At 42.4% G+C, this 21111-nt stretch overlaps 1 protein-coding gene across 1 annotated transcript; it reads right to left on the bottom strand.

Moving 5' to 3' along the window:
* Window positions 1-335: 335 nt before the first annotated feature.
* Window positions 336-17736, bottom strand: MLYCD (malonyl-CoA decarboxylase). Its single transcript, XM_048316837.1, has 5 exons — window positions 17206-17736; window positions 12091-12203; window positions 11037-11193; window positions 10401-10550; window positions 336-1678 (listed from the first exon to the last, which is right to left on the bottom strand). Exons 1-5 carry the CDS (start codon window positions 17704-17706, stop codon window positions 1145-1147), a joined length of 1455 nt encoding a protein of 484 aa, XP_048172794.1. The 5' UTR covers window positions 17707-17736; the 3' UTR covers window positions 336-1144.
* Between the last annotated feature and the right edge of the window lie 3375 nt (window positions 17737-21111).

Here is a 21111-nt window from a genome sequence, read left to right as displayed (position 1 = left end):
CATCTTTCAAAACCATTGCAATTTCAGAACTCTTTCACTTGAAGTAAGTGACCTGGTTTCCTCAAACTTGAAGAGCTTAACAGAGAGAGAGTTCTCTTGCTCTATTCCTGCCAGCCAAGAATGCCTTGTACGTGTTTATACAGGCAGCTAAATTTCACCTTGAAACCTGAATTCTAAGGCAGTTCAGAAAGATTAGAAAGCCCAACAAGAGAATGGAGCCATCCCCTGACCACTGCTAAAAACAGGAATGTTCTATAGTAATTTGTGTGGTGAAACTGTTATCAAGCAGGGTCACTAAGTGAAGGAGGTGAGATGCTGAAATCCACAAGCCATGATTTATTGAGAAAGTTTATTTTATTGGTTTATAAATCACACCTACCTCTTTATTAAAAAAGCTCCTTATCAACTTAAAACGTTACCAGAGCCAAAATATAAGATATATATATTTAGAAACTTCTCAACTAATTCCCAAGGAACAGTCTGGCTTGTTCTCCTCTCCTATTTGAACACTTCCTTATTGCTCATTATATTTTAGCAGCCAAAAACCACAAATATAACATAACATCCTGCTGTACTGAGATCCTGATTTTTCAACATGAATGCAAGGCTTTTCCATGCTCCAGCAAAGCAAGGATTCAGTGAGTTTTAGTGTAATTAAAACAGGAAAATACCAGGAAATTTTACATGAGATTTTTCTGAAGGTGCAAAAGACAGATATCATAGAAATAAAACTGTAGATTATGGTTTTGATAATATATTTGACCCAAAATTTACCTTTATTCCAGGTACTTTGGTTCTGAACAATCTATAGCAGCATTATGACAGAGAAGTGCAGCTCCTTTCAAAGACAGCTTATACAATTTATTACCAACAGAATAATGCTGGCTCAGGTATCTTCCATTCAAGTCATCCCTGGGTTGTAACTGGTTTAAGAGGATTTTACTCTCCCTTTAACACAAACCTCCAACCAGAGGTGACTCAATGAGGTTTTGAGTACACGGCCACGTAAGCAAGACCCTGATAACCCAGGTAACTCTGAGTACACTTGTTTTACAAGGTACATTCTGATTTGAGTAAAGACACTGCAGATGATTACAGCTCTTTACGGCGAGCAACATTCATTGTTAGTGTCCATGGTATGGAATCACAGCTTGCTGTTCTGCTGGAACTGGGACACCAAGGCCAGCACCTGCTCGGAGGCTCGCACCTGCTTGGAGCCCAGGTACAGGGCACTGTTGGAGGCCGTCTCCTCCAGGAAGTACCTGTAGTTGACCATCATGCCACAGGAGGCCCCGATGCCCCGGGGGCTCGTGTCCCCCATCCAGTTTATCCTCCACAGCACCGAGCCGTTCTGCAGGTGGAAATTGGCCACCGGGTTGAGCGCGTAGCCTCGGTGCTTCTCCCCATACAGATACCAGGCACAGAGTCTCATCAGGGGTGGATGCAGCACCTGAGTCAGCTTCTCTGACCTCATCCACTCGTTGGTGTTCAAGAGTTTCTTTAGTGTTTCATTGGTGGAGTCTCCTGTGATCTCACAGATTTCCTGCCATTCGGATTCTGTAAAAAGTTCATTCCTTCCCTGTTCTTTTGCCTGGGAGGAGAGGAGACCAACGAGCCATTTTGTGAATCCTGGGATAGGTGAAAGTGTGGAAAAAACTTTTATCTGAGGAAGTTCTTTCTGCAGACAAAATGAGAGGAAAAAAAAAAAACAAACCATGAGTTTGGTCATGATTGACACAGAGAAGTTTCAGTGAAAGGGCAGCTGATGGCCTTTGCTTTATGGCAGGTGGAGACCATGGATTCTGAGAAGGAACTGATACACATGGACACAAAAAAAAGGTGAAATATCACCCTGGCAGTAACAGGTTAGTGATGAGAAGGCACTGGGAACACCCAGAAAACTTTAACAGTGACTGAATGACATTCCTCACACACAATCTCTATAAAAGTACTTATGCAGTGCTTACCACCACTGCGTTCTGCTGTTATCCTTTTATAGGCAGAAATAAACAAATAGAATCACAGGCCATAAAGAAGTGATTCTGAAGGGAATCTTTTCTTAAAATAGACATACAAGCTTTGGAAACCATTTAAATGCTATTTATTTTTCATATATAACTATCTTTTTTTGTTAAATCAAGGACAGTTTATTATTTCATTCTGTTGTAAAATCATGAGGTACTATTTGTAGATTTTTATGGAAAGAAGTATTTCCTGAAGTTTTGAGTGAAGTTCTTTACACAGGCCATCTACCTTCCATGATATTCCCTAAATCAGTAAGAAATACAGTGTGTGAATATTTTTTTTTTACTGCAAGTATAACACTTTTTAACCAAGTAGAATTTCTTCTGTACTCCTACTAATTTCTGATTAAACCCTGCTAACTATGAAATCATGTAAAGCAAAACACACAGGAAAACTGTGTATTAGTTTTGGGGCACACCAGTGCGAAGAATAAACTCACTTGGAATTAACACAAAATACATCAGGCAAATCTGCTGGAGGAGTGGGGGGCAAAGGAACAGAGGGAAGAGAGAACTGAGCTGAAAGCACCCCAGTGTTGGTTTAATTACTGCTCCAACAGAAGAAGTGCTAAGAACCAAGACATTCTTCAACATTACAGACACATCTTAATGTCAGCAGAAAATTGTCTTTAAATGACTACAAACGGCACTTTTTCTACCTCGAGGATTACCGAGGTAACCATTAAAAAGCTATCAGGGCTCAGATGGTGCTGCCCGGTTGTGAGAGCTGCAGCTCCTCACTACTGCTGAGCTCCACACAGCTGCCACCTGCAGTCTGCTCCGGGAGGGTGCAGGGGCCAGGGAATGCTGGCCTGGCACGGCTTCCCCACAGGCTGCAGCCAAGCACCATCTCTAATATCCACAACACATTTTCCCTTCCCACAGGAGCTTCCCAAATACGTCCCTGCTGTCCTGTGCCTTCCAGCACAGTGGCACACAGCCAGCTGTGCAGTTTGGTGACTTACAGCTGGATCACCTGCAGAAAATCACTGGCTGCCCTGAGCTGGAGTTCTCTGACTGTTACACAGACGTGTCAGCCAAAGAATTCTTTTGGGACCAGGAAGGGACACGAAAAGCAGATCAAGTTACAAAGAAACGCCTCATTTCAGGTCCTTAGAGAACCAGATAAAGAAAACAAAGCAAATTATTTCCTAAGAACACTCATTTCTGTATCTTATTGAACAAAACACCATTTTTATAATCAGAGCTCCCAGGAGATCCTGACTGGGTCATGCTCATAACTGCTACAACTACCACACTCAGATAGTGAAGTTCTAGTGAAGTAGTAGGAACTAGGAAAGTAGAAACTTTTTCAAAGTTTCCGCTGAAGGACACGATGATATTTTATTCTTAAGAGTAATTCCAAAGCTGATGTCTTTTACAAGCTCTGTGAGATCCAACTATGAGGTTTCCTTGAATGTGCATTTCATAAAATAAAAAAGTTCCTTTACAGACATCTCTTACACCTCTTTGCACAATTTCAGGGAATACATTTATGAAACAAAATAGTTTATTAGGGTTGTGTTCTTAGACCATGGCTACAAGAGGCAAAGATACTGAAAGGAAGTTTTAATTAAAAGAATATTTTGTGGAGTAGACAGTTCAGACTCATTAGAAAAGTTTTCCCCTTGCTTTTGAAAAAGAGCAATGACAAATTAAAAATATATATATATGGAGTGAAAGAAATGGAAAAATGAGAACAGAACAAAGCAATTCCACAGATTTCAAACATCTTTCCTTCCCAATCCCACACTGAATACTTCCCCATGGACATAAGGACTATTTATCCAGAAATAATTCAAAGTAACCTTATAAAATTTGAATACAGAGTCAAACAAACTCAGTAAATCCTCCCTTGGTCACAGTAAATCCTCCCTTGGTCACGTCTCATCCACCTCCTCATTGCTTCATCCACCTCCTCATTGCGTTTCTCAATTAAGCAGCTCATCTAATCAGCACATCTGGAATCCACTTCTCTTTAAAGCAGCAGCATCTTAATTAGTACAGCAGAGGAGGATTGTACTCAGGTGCCCCTCTGCCAGCTACACTTTCCTTGACTCACCACTGCTACCACAGACCCAGGGATCTGCTGGACAAGGAGGAGGGAGAAAGATGGCACAGAAGTGAATTTTTCAAGGCCACCAGAAAAATATTTCAAGGTATTTGATCCTGGGCAAAAAGCTGCTGGCTTCCAGTTTTGCCAGTTGGTAAGAGCAGCACCACTTCCACCTTCCCTCCTCCAGCAGTGCAGAGCTGAGCAGTGCTGGCTCTGCTGCACCTGGACATGGCTGAGCTGCTGAGACACTTGGTTGTCACATAATGTAACCTGCTGCATGTCAGCTCGTGCTGTGGTGGATGAATCTCTGCCCAGAAGGGAGGCCACAGCTCCCTCCTGAAGATTCAATGACCCAGGACCCTCCTGCCTGTCCACACAGTAATGATGGATGAGAACTCAGCAAGGGCCTGGGCTGGGAGGGACCTGCAGATGCACCTCGAGGCACAGAAACACAAACCCATCACTGCAATGAGAAGTGCCCTTCCCATGTCACATCCTCCAGCAGCAGCCAGCTCCCCTCAAACAGCCTGCAACTCAAAATGGGGGTGCATTCTTCTGGGTCTTCATTTCTGTTTTGATTTGAAGTTCCTCTTTAACACATAGAGCACAAGAGAGAGGAATACATGGGGTAAAGTTTTCAAATTAATGACCTATCATGAGAAATCTTCCAAGTGCTGCTGGAGAGAGTAAAGATGTTACTGCTGTGCAGTGGGGATGAAAAGAGAAATGGAAAAAAAAGAAGTTTTTAGAGGCTATTTCCTCTAGGCAAGGATTCAAGGAATACAGAATGTGTTCCTTTTTGACCCAAAGGTGGGATTACACTCCTTAAAGGTTTTCCTTTTTTTTATTAACTGTATTACTATTCCTATGAAAGACAGTGCCTTTGAGAACACACTGCTTAAGGTCTCTTTCATGATTTCTTCACAGCTATTTAGGGTTAAAAGCTGAGAGGGGAAGAAGGAAGATGGCATTGAAATTTGAGCGGCAGCAATTCTTCTTTCAGGTGAAAGGGAAAAAGCTGTTTAGCACCAAGTCAAGTCTGGAACTCTTCTGCACCATCTCTGCCAAGGAAGCAGTGTTTGAAAATTCTGTTTTGCTCCTGAACAGAGCTAACAAGGTTTGCACACAGGAGCTGAGCTGTGTCCATTGCTTCCATAGGGTAACAATTCCAATCTCATTTCCCAGCTTGCAGAGCCCAAGGGCACCTGTGCACCACCCACGATGACAAAAGTGAGAAGGAATTGTTTCTTCCCCCCTCTGTGTAGTAATAACAACCAGTGCAAAGTTCCTAATTAAGCAACTGACATTGATTCCTAGGAATGTTGACTGCTCCTTGTTTATCACCACTTTCAGGAGTGACCCATTCACCAGGACAGCCCCAAATATTTCACAGGAGGTCAGTAGCTCTTATTCTGTTAAAAACACAAGATGGGAAATTGTGGGGTTTTTTACTTCTTAGGACAGATAAGACATGGGAAAGTGACCCCATTTTGAAGCTACAGTACATACTATCACCTATCTGATAAAAGCTTTATTTAGAAGCTTATCTGAGGCAGCCATTTCTCGTGGAAAAATAAGTAAATGCAGTGGAGTGAGCACATTTATGCTTTGCTAAATTGATGTCCTGGTTTCTAAGGCTATTGGTGGAGACCCATTAATGTTTACTTTCCTCTCAGAAACCCACACACAACATTAAGAAACAGCTGCTAACTTTTGTTCGGGCTAGATTTCTGTGTTTGATTGTTGCTTTTTGTTGCTGTTTTCGTTTTTCTTTCCTTGCAGAAAAGCAGAGATTTCTCCCATTATCCATATCTCATCTGAAACTCTCTTGCACTCTTGAAAGCTGCAGTCCAAGGTCACATTTTTCATCAATGAAATCAAAGCCTGTTTTGGAAATTATGATCTCCCCGGGTCACCTAGATCAAATTAAGGTAGCAATTATCAACAGCCCAAGCAGAAAGCTAAAATCTGCCACCAATTGCTGAGCATTCTATTGAGTCACACAGCAGCTATCAGTTTTCTCCCTCAAATGCCACAGGCTATAAAATTCTAAGCATTTTCTCAAAGGCTTCACCACAGTTATCTGTGTCTGTCATCTGCTGACTGAATTGCCATGATGTACCTTCTGCAGAGCTACAGACTGTTTAGAGTGGCTATAAACACATTGTGAATTATATGGCTGGCTAATGAGAAATCCATCCACCTCCTCGTTCACCAGCACCTATCAGCTTGCTAGAAATGATCTGCCTGCACTCAGTTTGGGGTTTGTTTGGTTTTCTGCAGTTGTCTGAAATAGCTTCAAAATCCAATTCATTTCTGGGAACAACACAAGTTTGGATTTCAGAAATACAAGAGATCATTTCTGTTGCCTGCTCCCTGTTTTATATCCATTAATATAAACAAGAGACTGCAAGGAATGCCTGCACAGCCTATTCCCAGCTTTGTACAGGGAGAACAGGGATCAAAGTGGTATCAGTGGCCTAATGAATTCATCCCAAAATAATCCCAACAGGATATGCTCACACATCAACAGAAGCCTGTACACAAAACCCTTCTGTATTATCTGTGTAGCAAACTTTTGTCAAGAAAGTGCCAGAAAAAGGAATAATCTGCTCCTGAGAGCAGCACCATTTCTCCCAGGATGCCCTTTGTAGGTAACACCAGGTCCAATTCTGATCTCCAGCATATCTCCTCCCCCTTTACCCAGTTATACAGAACAATTCCTGTGGCAAATGCCAAATCTTAACATCCAGGTAAAGATTAAGGATTCCAACTGCAAACTGTGCACGTAGAAAGAGAGGACACTGAGGATCCATTTCTGTGCCTCAATTTTATCCATCCTCCATCTGCTTAAATTAATGAAACCCCAAAGCAGTGGCCATCAATTTGTACACAGGGCCTCAGACTAACAGTGCTCAGCACTGGGGTGCAGCAATCCTCACTAGTTTTCCCAACAATCCTAAGAAAAACCCATTTGCAAGGAATGCTTTCAGGAGGGAATCAGTGCTTGGCACTCTTTGAAGGTGAGGAGTGCTGCCCTACACGGGCTCATGTTGAGCAGAATATGTGACCAGTCCAGGCAAATTAGCAAACATTTGCTAAAAATTTTCTAAAAAATTAAATTCTATTTTAATTGTGCATTAATGAGATTTTAAGGAGTATGGTACTAACTGAATTCATAGCCATAATTTTTTAGCTTAGATACCTGCTAGATCAAGGTTTCAGTAAAGTTTTTTGAAATCCTGTCAGATGAAGGCTTCAGTGCAGAGGGGTTCTCAGCACACCCCTAACTTTGTGCATGTCTTTTCCTGATCTAATGATACACATTCATGACAGGTCCAATTTGGAGTTTTCCTCATGAAGAATGACAGCTGGGATTTCAGTTTGGAGGTTACAGTGGCACTTACAGGTAGAAGTGTCAGAGCAGGTTACGCTAAGGTAAAAGTCAGGTAAAGGATTTTTACTGGAGGATAAAAGAAGTGTTAGGAGTTTGCAGCACCTTAAGAAAACATAAATCAAATAGAATTCTGCAGATCAAACAGACGTCCACAAAAGTTAACTCAAATGGCAAGTTATAAAAGTGTCTTAATCATCAATTTAAATAAAATGAAAAACAAAATCCTCAACCCTTTCAAATGCTCTCCTCTTCCCAAGGCATTTTATTATAAGTTAAATTAAAGAGAGTCTCAACTTCTGTAACCTGGAACACTTGGTGATTTAGCAGCACTTGAAAAAAAGATTTGTTTATTGCAAAGCCATGCAAAGGTGATATAAAAAATCCTCCTCCTATCAGAGACCTCACCCATCTATTTTTACAAAGGCTGCTGGATGCTGGCTTAATGAGAGGTAATTTTTGACCCAGGACTTTTTTTGCTGAGGCTGTATTGTTTCAGCTGCTGTCACCAAGTCCACTCAGCACTCCTGCTGCACCATTTGTCCCTTCTGCTCCAAAGAATTATGTCCAACCTGAATAGAGACAACCTTGTAAAGTCCTCTGCTTACACCTGACCAGAGAGAAAGCGAGCACATGTGAGCAATTAATCCACAGAAAAAGGACTTCCAGAATTTTGGGAGCCAGGCAACACAGGCTGCCAAGAGTATTACTCATTGCATGCCTCTGCCCTGAACAATCCTGACTTTGTAGAAATTCCGCAGTGGAAGTGTTTTGAAGCTGAAATACAGAGGGCTTCTCTCTGAGGGGTGAAGCCCACTGAGATGGGAGGCACAACGTTTGCAGCTGAAGCTGAATGAGGAGGCCTTGTAGAAGTGCATCAAACAATTCTGGGAACAACAGGACAGTGATTTAGGGTCACTTCACGGACATAAAATATGCAATAGGAGATGGTTCTTGCACCATTCAAGAAAACAAATTCGAGGACAGTACTTTGGAATGAAGGTGGAGGAAGCATGAAGGAGTGGGAGGAACAGGAAAGAGAAAAATACTAACATCAAAGAGTGAAGAAAAAACTATTAGACAGCCACATCCACAATGGATAAATATTCCTGGATTATCCTTTCTATTTTCTTTAGCCCTACAGCGGTTCCACTCCAAACAGGAAGGGTGTAGAGGCAATGCATGGAGTTGTTAGACCTTTAGATCCAGACTACACATTAACACCTCAGTCCATGTCCAATTCCCACATTAGAATTTCCTACCAGAGCGTTTTTCACAACACCTTTAAGCAATGTAGGAAATATGAGTAGGGATGAAGGTCTCCACCTTTGGCATTGCATGGAAAGCACTCAAGTTTTCAATATTAAAGAAGTTCTTTAAGATTGAGGCATTAATTTTATGATTAAAATGTATTTAAAGGCATCTCAGTTTCCTATGATAAACACTGAAGAGGGGATGGATTTTACAACACTGAAATGTAAAAACTTTGTCCTAAGTATAAATACAAAACACACCCTTCTGTTGGACACACCAAATTTTAAGTCTTGCATTAGGTTATCTAAGTATGATGTGTCTGTTTGACTTTATAACTCACAACTTTGCTGGTGTTGCAAGCAATTAGTGATGGTCAGATACAATGTCAATAGGGTTATTTTATGAGAGCAACTCAATTACCCAGAAATTATTTTTCAGATGCAAAAGCAGATAACTGCATGAATTTATTCCAATTTCCCCTCAGTCAAGATCAGACAGATGGCAGAGTCTAATTATACCTGGACTACTGCACTTTCAACAATTAATCTAAAAGCCATTCCAAAAGCAAGAAGCAACAAAATTCAGCCAAAATATCCATTAAAAATAAAATAAAATAAAATAAAATAAAATAAAATAAAATAAAATACTTCAGGGCAGCCAGCTATGATTCAGCAATTTAGTAATCTATCACTTTCTAGCAGTAGTAGTTTCAAGCATCCAATTTTAAGTTATTTTTGTGAGTGGAACTGAAGTTCTATATCACAGACAGTTTTCCAGACATCGTTACTAATCCAGATGTGAAACAATGAATATAAACACAAGTAGTGATCATTACTTTTAAGAGGTAGCTTTGTCAGCAATTTAAGTAGTAAAGACTATTAAATAAAATAACGTGCTCAGTGCAGGAATGCGACTGTCTCTTTCACACCACTCTGAATGAATTTTCAGTCCTTTCTCCAGTGGCTTGGAAGAAGTTTCTACAAGTACTAAAGCTATTAACAATAATCCCTTCGCATGTAATGATATTATCTAAATTCAGAGAACTGACTGGCAGAAAGTAAAAGATTCTTTTGCCTTTTAAAACATTTTCTTTACTATATTTCAAGCCATGCCTGGGCAAAGAAATCTCTCTCCATTTTTCTAAATAGAGGTATTCAAGGCATGCATGCTCACTGCATAAATAACCAGTGGCAATTCAATATAACAAACAAAACTATGAACTAATTAACGAACAGGAAGTATTTCTGTTCCTAGAGCGGCTGTAAGATTTTGGAAAAGGCACTGTCAGGTACTTTGAAGAGAATATGTTGATCAGGCTCTTCCCACGCAACTGAGAGGCAACAGTGAATTCCATCAGAGCCCACACTGCGGAATAAAGCTGTGTCAAAGCCACCTTCAACAGAAATGTTCTTGTTTGACTTCAGGCGGCCCACACAGGATTAGGCAAACACAAGGAGTTTACACAGAACACGTCACCTCTGGAACAGAATCTACACCTGGCAGACATCAACCAAGAGCAGGAAATGTTCTCCCAACTCTCCACACCTCCAAAGGCTGCTCTGGGAAGAAGTTCCAGGGGAAGCCCCAGGAGCTCCTGGCCTGAGCAGTGACACCAGGTGGGAACTAAGCCATGCTGGGCAAACAGACCCTGAGGCCCCCTTGCCACACTCACCTGCAGCTCTTTGACAACTCTTTTGATGAGGTGAGTCCCGAGTTCCACCCCCTGCAGGCCCTGCTGAGTCAAACTGATAGAGTAGAAAATTGCTGTTGTGATTTTGTCTGCATCTTCTGTCTCTAAAGGCGGCACTTCTTTCACTATGGTCTGGGAAAAAAAGGATTAAAAATTTTAAAATGTTAGTATTAGTTATTATCATCATTATGGGGAGGAGGTCTTTCTTTTTAACTTTTAAATGCATTAACACTTTTCCCCACTGTTTTATTCATTGACAATAAAAATCTAATGAAAAAGTAGAAAGAGCTGCTTAGACATTAGCACGTGCAGGTAAAAAATTATAACGTGGTTTCAAACTTTCAGAATTAATTTCAACCACTTTGAAATGTTTATGTCATTTGCTCTACTTTATTTCTAAACTTTTCTTATTCTTCTTGCTCTTGAGCAAAAAATTTCAATTTACATAATACGCAAGATAGACAAAATACCCCTGTAATTTTTACCTGCCAATTCTCTCATCTCTTAAAAGATGAAACAAAAGTAAATATTGCCAAATTATACAGAATTGTGGATATTTAAATAAGCACACTGCAATCTGAGCACGTTGCTGTGTACTAAATGCATCAGTGGCTGTACCTGGATGCTGCTGGAGATGTCACTGGTTAGTGCCACGTGCAGGACTATCAATGGCTCTCCTGGGATTGCACAGTGAGAAAAGAAGTAGCATCTTCTATAGGCCCCAACTCGACGCTTCATATCAACCCAGTTTCTGACAGGGTGCACAGCTTCAGAACTCAAGGAGAAAATTTTTTAAAGAATTATTATTATTATTATTATTAATTATTATTATTATTGTTGTTGTTATTATTACATGTAAAAATAGAGGTCAGCTGCCCTACAAGCTCAGCACTTTTCCCACTGTTGTCAGTGACAAAACTTCCCAATCAAAAAAGGAGAATTAGGCTGTAAGTGAATAACTTAAAATTGTCAGCAAGCTGTGACAAAGTGGATTGTAAAGGAACATTGCACACCCAGTCACTAGTGTGCTTGCCAAATTACCTTGAAGATTAATTAAACATTAGTAATTATTTTTATTTTAAAAAATTTAGCTTGTACAAGATCTCTTTGCCTCATCAGCACTTAAGTCGCGTACTTTCAGAACATTCTAGAGGTTATTTTTCAAGATTTTATACAACAAGGTGGCCTACAACATAACTTGCTTTCAGTCATTTTCAACTTCATCACAACTTTGACTGTTAGACAGAAATTCAGGAATCAGTGTTGTAGATTCAGGAATCAATGTTGTAGAGCACATTGCATAAAAACCAAGGTGCTCTCTTCACATGTAATTTACACGTGATCCTGTGCACCTCACCAGTTCCAGGCAAAACAACTGCAGCACCTCTGGCAATGTGGGAATGTGGGAAACTGAGAAAGTTGGAAGACAAGACAGCAGTCTACCAGTGCAGTGTGGGAGCTGCAGGATCAAATTATGGCACAAATGATCCCCTTTATTCTTTACTCCAATCAGCTTTTAAAATTGGGCTCTACGGCGTGTTAATGCAAATATTTCATAATTATACTTTGCCTATGGTTCAGAAAAGCAGAGTCCTGAAAACAGTGGATCTCTGCAGTCCCAAGCAGTTCATCACCTCTTCACCAAGGACTCTTTCCAGCCTCTAGCACTTACTCACTAATTTTCTGGAGTACTTCACAAGGAGATTGCCACGTGACCCGTTCCAAGTTGAGGAATCCCATGGAGAACCACTCTGAGAGCATGTTCTTGAGAACTCCATTCATCTCCTGCAAACAGAACAACGATGGAATTAGCTGCTAAACAAGCAAGGTACAACATGGGAATGTGAGTCAAGCCAACCTTGATTGACCACAAGGCTGCAGTTGCTCAGATTTAAATAGCACGGAAACATTTTGCAACAAGATACAGACAGAACCAGAGGCTTTCCAGAATTTTCCTTCTCTAAAAATATGAAAAATTTTGAGCAAGTAAAATAAAAACCAGCAGCATAAGACAATAGAACTGAAAAATCAAACCAGCTTTGGAACAGTATGAGAGATGAAACCCAACTCAATGTCAAATCCTTTCAGAAACATTCATTGTAAGTAATTTTTATATTCCCTACCAGTTTCCTGCTGCCTGTATTATTAAAGATTTCCTGTCTAAATTTATTTGAATTTAATAAGTATTCTTAAACTCAGCACAGCATGAATATCCCTAAAAGAGATTCCAGAGCTTGTTTTTCTTTCTTCCATTTGCCTTGTACACAGGACACAGTGCGATACCAGCACCAACTTACCAACAGCCTGATCAGAAACACGGGCTTACCTGAAACTAACGTAGTAACCATTTACTTCAACAAAAACTCTTCATCTTATATTCAAACCTTTGTTAAATAGCTACTGCTGCACATAAAAGAGATAAAAATTAAGCTCCAGTGTACTTTAGCTTGCTACATTAAAGAAAAACAACAGGAAAAAAAAGAAATCTAATCAGAAAACCAAAAACATTTTTATTAAGCTCAGATGTAGTCTCAGGACTGTCATAAAAAGCAAAAATATTTCCTATTATAACCTAACCATGATGAAAGCTGCAGAGGCACTTGTAAAGACACACATCAAAGAAGGTTTCTGCTGGCCAAAGCAACTGCTACAAGTATTCCAAGACTGAATGAAAGAATGGGTTTATTCCTTAACACACTAGAAAAACTAAAATTTTCAAACCCAGAAGAAACATTCATTTGCATACAACTCTGTCATGCATGAATTTTTTTTCAATACCTTCTTCCTAAACAAATATATTCTGATTGGTTTTTTTATTCTGACTTTAAGGTACCTCCCTTGTGAATTCTCATTTCTGAAGCCCAACTCTGAAGTTTTTAGGTAATAATCATAAATCACTTCGGTCAAATATCCCTTGGTGTAGTGAAAATTTCCAGGCATTCCAGGATTGTTTGGTTTGTTTTCTTTTGTAGGGGCACACTGTAAACCAGAGAAATGAGCTGGAGTTGTCAGATGTGGGGGCAAAGGAACAGATCCTTATGGCTCTCTTGTCATCCACGTGCTTTTTGAACAGCATTTCAGCTGCAGTCCAGCAGGCAGAGGGGAAACCGGATGGCTGCACTGCTGCTGGCAGCATTTTGACATTCTGCTCTGCATCTCCTGGCAGTAACAAGGCTCAGACAGCACGGATTGATGTGGGAAAGAGCCAGTTACCCTGCATGGAAAATGGAGGAGTGGGAAGCATTGGAGTTTTGCTCCTTTGGAGGTTCAGCATTCTCCACATGGATGGAAATGGAACTGAGGGCTGTTCTCAGACAGGGCTACTGCAGCTCCAGGGTGCAGCTGGAGAAAAACCATGCAGTTGTAACCAAACAAGCAAGTGAAGCAGATGTGCTTTCAGTAAGGATTTGGGGAGGAATATTGTATATGGGGAATTACAACTCAAAACAACCTGTCAGTGGTAAATAATAAAGTTTTATACAACAACAGGGCACTGTGCGGGAATTTGAATGGCTCCTTGTGGAAGGGACCTGCCACCATCATTGAGTCCACCCCCAGCTGAGCATGGAGCAACAGGACATGAGGGCATGGCCTTGAGCTGAAGGAGGGCAGGTTTTCAGTGGGTCTTAGGGAGAAATTCTTCCCTGGGAGGGTGGGGAGGCCCTGGCACAGGCTACCCAGAGAAGCTGTGGCTGCCCCATCCCTGGAAGTGTCCAAGGCCAGGTTGGACAGGGCTTGGAGCACCCCTGGTAGTGGAAGGTGTCCCTGCCCATGGCAGGGGTGGGAGTGGATGGGCTTTAAGGTCCTTTCCAACCCAAACCAGTCTGGGATTCCATGATTCTGTGATGACAGAACTTTTTAGTGCAGAAGGACATAGAAGTTTCCACTATCCAAAACTGTGTTTAAATCAAGTCATCTAAACAAGATTCTGACTTGTGTTTAATATCTCAGTGTACAGCACATTTCCAAAAAGCTTCACTCCAATAAGGACAGGCTCAAGTTTGGGTCTCTTATTTTGTAGATTTAGTGGCAGGTTCTTTTATTTTGTAAACTTAGTGGTAAGTAAATTTTTATTTTCATTTCAGAGGCTTTTTTAGTCATAAAAATTACATCTGCAACACTTCATTAAAAAGAAAAGCAAGCACATTCATTATTCAGCATCCCAGTCTTAAATTTGAGCAATGAGACATAGTCAGATTAGTATTTCAAATTACCAGCTATACTTCAATTTCTATTAGCCAAGTCTAATAAATTGTGATTATTTTTCTGTCATTCTGTGTTCTTGCTAGGAGACAGCAAATTAGAGGCTTTTTAATCTTCACATCAAGTACCTATTTCTTGGGCAACAAATGGGAAAACTCTCATGAAAAACTCCAATTAATTTTTTTTTATTACAAAGAACTGCCTCTCTGATGAGGGAACTATTTCACTTTCCCTCTCAAACTACTAAATAAAAGACCCTTCACAGGAGTTGAGTTTTCCCATGCGTTTGGAATGTTTGAAGTTTTCAACCTGACTTACTTCATTTTGGACTTACAGATCTGCTCTGATACTGCCAAGTAGTTGAAGGTGGCTGTGGTGGGCGGGTTGACTGGGTTTGTTTTGGGAGGGGGTTTGGGGGGTTTTATTTGTCGGAGTTTTTTTCCCCCACAAATTACCTCCAGAATCTACATAGAGAATATCCCTGGTGAGATACTGCAAAAATATCCCCACTAGCAAAATAAGATTCAATAGTGACACAAATTAAAGGGGACTGGGTTCTGCTTTTTTATTGCTAACAGTAATTACTGCAGTGATAATGGCAGTGCTGAAAACTCTCCTAGCTCTTGTGGTTGATATTATTGGACATTTTGTTCTTAAAATTGAAATCATTATTTCTTCTCCCTCTCCTCCCCCCCCCCCCCCCCATTTCTGCTCATTTGGACAATGAGTAAAGCGTGCTCAAGCACTTTCAAGTGACTTAATCACTTAAATGTAATATTTTACTGCAATCTGCTGAACAAACACAAAATAGAAATCCTTCATCACCCAATATCTGAGCAGTCCAAGCTGCTTTTATGCTGACAGTGCTGAGGAAATAGAAAAATATTTCATATTTACAACACAACAATGGGCAATCCCTGTTTCAATAGGTCTTTCAAATTACAAAGTAAAAACTAAGGACTATCTAAGAAATATTTTAGGCAGTTTGAGCAAACCCAAAATCCCAGTAGGCCGTGTAATGCATTCTGTAATTCTCCACCAGCATCAAGAAGATCCATTTAATTTTATTTCCACATTTCCTTGTCAGTGCAGACACAAATATACAGAGGTTGTAAAACTCTCGTTGCACATTTGTCTTTATGTTAGAATTGAAATCAACTTTGCACTAATGAAATGGCTACACAGGACTTTTGATAGGCAAATAGCAAACACTTTTCTTATAGAAAAACCTTTAAACAATAATGGTGCTTCTTGTCTTCCAGCAGACCAACACAAGACCAAGATTACAAATACACTCCAACCACTGCTTAATTACAGAAGCAGGTTTATATAGAAATCAATTTGACAAAAATGCTCTTTTTCCTTATCTTTTGCCAGCAACTTGAACTTTTCACTGACTTTTTCTAAATCATATGGAAAGATGAAGAATATTTTAAAAGCAATTGCTGGATGATTTGCTACCTGAAATCATAATGTTGTGAATTTTTCACCAGAGTCATATTTCAAGGGCTGAAATATAAGTAAGCAAGCAAAATGTAACAAATCTCAAGAGGAAAATGGTGGCACAGAAAAAGTGAAAGTGTTGCAGGTGAGAGGGTTCTGAACAGCAAGAGGAAGAACTGCACCCATGAAACAGATTTTCAGCAAATTTCACTCTGTGCATTGCAAGGGCTCATCAGAAATTCAACTGTTTATAAGGGCAGTGGAAAATCAGTGTCCTGTGGTGAAAAGAAGGAACAGAACACATGAAAAGAACATAATACAGACACGACAAAAACTGCAAGAGCATCATGAAAAATAATCAAGCTCAGCATTACTGTAAATTAACTTTTAAAACAATGTATTACGTGCCAGCACTTCCCACTGCCACTCTGGAAATGCCATTGTTTCACACCAGGGGCCACTTCCTTCCTGAGTGTCAGCACAGGGCAGCTCTCACTGGTGCCACAGCCTGTGGGAAAGTGTTCACTCGTGTCTCTCTAGAGAATCATGGAATCATTTGTTGGAAAAGACATCTGGGATCATCGAGTCCAATCGTTGACCCATCACCGCCTTGTCAACCAACTAAGTGCCATATGCAGTTGTTTCTTGAATACCTCCAAGGATGGGGACTCCACCACCTCTCTGGGTCTGTTCCAATGTTTAATTACCCTTTATGTGGAGAAATTCTTCCCGGTGTCCAACCTGAACCTCTCTTGGCACAGCTTGAGGCCGTTCCCTCTCATCCTGTCATTTGTTCCCTGGGAGCAGAGCCCGACCACCCTGGCTGCCCCCTCCTGCCACGGAGTTACAGAGAGCCAGAAGGTGCCCCCCGAGCCTCCTTTTCTCCATGCTGAGCCCCCCCAGCTGCTCTCCATCGGTCTTGGCCTCTAAAGCCTTCCCCTTCCCTTGAACCACTCCAGCGTTTCAGTGTCCTTCCTGACATTCCCTCCCTGAACTGAGGGACCCATAGAGACCCCGACAGTGAACTGGGCTCACGGGACACTTCCCAGCCTAACGTGGCTCCACGAGTAGCACCACGAGCAGCAAGCCCCAAACCACATCCCCCCACACTCCCTCTAGAGACACCCAGGCCAGCCCTCACCTTGACGTGGGCCCCATCCACCGCCTTGCTCGCCAGCCCCTCCATCAGGTCGGCCCTGAGCTCCACGAGGAAGCGCAGCCCGCCCTCGAGGCGGCCCAGGTGCTGGAAGAGCCCGCGGTACTGGGGGTTCAGGTAGTACCGGAGCCGGTCCTCGGCCTGCAGCAGCGCCCCGAGCTCCCTGCGCTGCTCGCGGGCCTGCAGCACCTTGGCGGCGGCCTCGGCCACCCGCCCGTGCTCCACGCCGAAGTCGCGGGCCAGGCGGGTGAGGAGCTCGGCGCGGGGCGGCCCGGGCTGCAGCGCGCGGTAGAACCGCACGAACTCCGCGCCGCGGAGCTCGGCGGGCGGCGGCGCCTTCTCCTTGGTCTCGTAGGGTGGCAGCGGCGGCACCGAGCGGCGCAGCAGCTCCTCCATGCCCGGAGAAGCGCCCGACGAGAGGCGATGCGGGCCCCGCGCGGCCCAGAGCAGCGAGCGCGGGCCCAGGCGCGGGCACAGCCGGCTCATCCCGCACACCGCCGCAGGCCGCGGCACCGCCCGCCGGGCCGCTCCGCGCGCGCTGATTGGTTGCGACCGCAGACTGACAGCGCGCCCCGCCAATGGGAAGCGAGGAAAGTGTGGCGGGGCTGTGGGGGTGTGTCGGCCGCCATGTTGAGTGTGGCGCACCGAGGTCACCGGCCGCCCCTCCCCGGGCGGGGCCGGCGTTCCTCATGGCCCGGAGCTCCCCCGATACCGCCTGTCGCTGTGCTGGTCTTTAGAACCGTAGAATCATGCTGGGCACAATGCCAAGCTGCGCCAGGTGCGGTTCGGGTTGGACTTTGGGAGGAATTTCTTAACCATTGGGCTGCCCCGGGAGGCGGTGGAGTCAGCGGCTATGGAGGTGTTTAAAGGAACACTGGACGTGGCACTTGGTGCTATGGTCTGGTTGACAAGTCGGTGTTTCATCACAAGTTGAACTTGATGATCTTGGAGGTCTTTTCCAACCTAATTGATTTTGTGGTGCTGTGAATCATCAAGATTGGAAGAGACCATTAGGATCATCCAGTCCAGCGTTCACCCAGCGCTGCCGCTGTAGCCCTTAAATGCCCAATCGAGACATCTCCTCAGCGTCTCCAGGGATGGTGACTCCACCACCGCCCTGGGCAGCCTATTCCAGTGCCTGACCACCCAACCAATGAAAGAATTTTTTCAAATACCTAATTTGAACCTCCCCTGTCTCAGTTTACGACCTTGCACTGTCTCCTGTGCATCTTTCTCCCCGGTGGCTCCCATATTGTCTGGTGGGGTGTGCTGGATTTGTGGAGCCCAGGCTTGCACAACTCTAAAATAAATAATCCATGTGTGTCTCGAGTGTGTCATTAATGGATTGGTGCCCAGCAGGGAATGATTCCGATTTCCTGGGCAGCATCCCCGTGTCCTGAGGAAGCTGTGGCTCCTGGAAACCTGGCTGGCACTGAGGGGCAGGGATTACAGCCCCAGCCAGCCCTGCTGCAGTTTTTGCTCTGAAATAACTGCAGGAAACTACATGAATTTGGCTGTGCAATTTTGAGGTCACAGAGCTGAGTGTAGCCTGTCCTTTGGGCCCTGTAGCAAAACCTCATCATGAGCCAAAGTTCTCTCAGGTGTGTCAGGACCTTTTGTGAATGAAGTTAAGCATCTCCGTCCTGCTCCCAGCTCAGGCTTACAGAGGTGTATTTGCCTCCTTTAGACATTAAACCAGCAAAACACACAGGTCACATTGATGTCAGTGAGATCAGAATTGAGCAGCAATTGTCCTTAAAAGCACAGGGAATTGTGATTCTCAGCATTTGAAATGAGAATTGAGGAAAGAATCAAGCCCTCTTTGTCAGTGAAGAGACAAAAAGAGAGCACTGCCTAATTACAGATTTTAGAACAATATGTTAGCAATTCCCAAGGAAGGGGACAAAAGAAAAAAAACCCATGTGAGCAGTAACTGAGGTAATTTAGGGTCATAAGATAAGCTAATATACCCTTAGGAGAGGGAAAACATTACTCAGAAGCATTAAAAGATATGAAAAAGACTTTTTAAAAACCATTTGAATCACACTGCCAATGAATTAAACTTCAGAAAATCCCTTCCCACCTTTAGAACTTCATTTTCAGCTAAGTCAAAAGCCTTCAAAGTTGGCTGATCGGTCCTTCTGCTTCACCTCCCCAGGAAAGGGGCTGCCAAAGAGAGCCTCTGTGTCAGATTCTCAGGATAATGTCTTTGGAGAGAGAGGAGTAGGTAAGAACTTTCACCAAAAATCTTGATGATATTTCCACATGCACTCTTCCTAGCAATTCTGCAGTTTTAAATAGGGATCCATTAGATACGTACAAATTTTTTCCATTTGAAAACTAAAATAAAACAATTTTGGCCATGCCTCATAACAAGAGGTGGACGGACTTGTTGTTTTTCTTAGTAAGGGACAGCTAGAAGTTGAACTTTTATATGTTTAATAATGATTTTAAATCCACTGTGTTTGTTTGATGTGATTCTATAATAAACTTCTTTACAGTCTGATGCAGATTTTGTTGACATAAGCCTAAAAACTGTGTTAAAAGCACATGAACCTACTTAGTCTTTTTATTCATTGGAAACCTTATGGACCAGCTCAGTTTCTGATTGAGACATTCCTGGAAATTTCAAGAAGCTCGAGATAGAGATGTTAGCACAGGAAGAGTGGTGATGGAAGATGAAGCCTTCCAACTGCCAGAAAATGGTCAGCATCCCTCAGGATCAATTCCTTTTAAAAATTCTATACAGAAATACTTCTGTTCTTTCCATTTTGACAGCGCTCTCAGATTGGCCTTGGGTAGGATTCCTGCAATAGCAGAGCTCTCTTGCATGACCCACAGCCATAAAAACCAGCTACCACTGTGGTTCATCCACAGAAACCTCTGTGGTGCAGCTTGTAAGGCTTTGTCAAGTAAGACCTTTCTTTTGAAATCTACTGTTTCTTTCCCCCCTCCACCCGGGGAAATTTATTACCTGCTTCAGCTGCTGCTTGGAAAATGAAAACTCATCTCTGTCAGAACCTGAGGGCACCAAGACATGTCAGTGGCCTCACCTGGGACCTTCTCCCTGGGCCCAGGAGCCCCATTTCAGCTCAGCCTGGTGGTTTGAGTCCCTTCTGCACAGGGCTGCAGGGGTCCCTCATCCCAAATTCCAGGCCCTCTTCCCTGGATCTGCTTTGCTGCTAGGGACATTTACTGTTGAAAATGTTTATTCTTGAAAACTGAATGTTATTATGAGAAAACTGGAGATTGAAAGAGCCTAATTGCACTTCAGTAATTGTAAATTTTGTCTCCAAGCAAAAAGAGAAGCTAATAAAAGATAGAAAGTCAATCTGATCCAAGTCAATCTGATCCTCTTTTTTTTTTTTTTTTCTCTTTAACCTGTTCAAATGATAGGTAAAAATAAAATACATGCCCTGGATTCTCAATAATTCTACTATAGCAAAGACAAACTGATTTATGATGGAAATGAAGGCGGTCCTGTGGCTTGGGGGTTGTTTTGTTTCTTTTTTGTATTTGCTCTTACATGCAGAGTGCCACATAAATATATGTAGGACAAGAGTCTGAACTGAGAAACTGACTGTGCTATTATTCAAGAGAATAGCAGAGCTTCAGTTCACTTCAAAGAAACAAGATGGATCCAATGATTTCCAATAAATCTGTGTTTGTGCCTGCAAAGTGTTCATCCAAGGCAGATTTATCAGGAAACATCACTCCCCACGTATCCTAAAGATGGCTTATTCTTGTAATAACGGGGTTTATACACAGATTTCTTTTTTCTAAGTTCTCACACCAAAGATTTTTTAAAAATATCTATGTGATCAGCTGAAAAACAGCCCTTTTCAGGCTGATAAGAGGAAATAAAAGGTCTCTTCCCCTGTTTTCCTTTCA

Source organism: Corvus hawaiiensis, chromosome 12, assembly GCF_020740725.1.
Source record: "Corvus hawaiiensis isolate bCorHaw1 chromosome 12, bCorHaw1.pri.cur, whole genome shotgun sequence".
NCBI lineage: Eukaryota > Metazoa > Chordata > Aves > Passeriformes > Corvidae > Corvus > Corvus hawaiiensis.
The sequence above is the reverse complement of the archived record's forward strand: the minus strand, read 5'-3'. Positions and strand labels throughout refer to the sequence as shown.

Coding starts and splice junctions, on each gene's coding strand:
- MLYCD (XM_048316837.1), bottom strand. CDS start 17,706: ATGAGCCGGCTGTGCCCGCGCCTGGGCCCGCGCTCGCTGCTCTGGGCC. Junction 11,194..12,090: donor GTACTCCAGAAAATTAGTGA/GTAAGTGCTAGA, acceptor TTTCTCCTTGAG/TTCTGAAGCTGTGCACCCTG. Junction 1,679..10,400: donor GAGTTGTCAAAGAGCTGCAG/GTGAGTGTGGCA, acceptor TTTTGTCTGCAG/AAAGAACTTCCTCAGATAAA.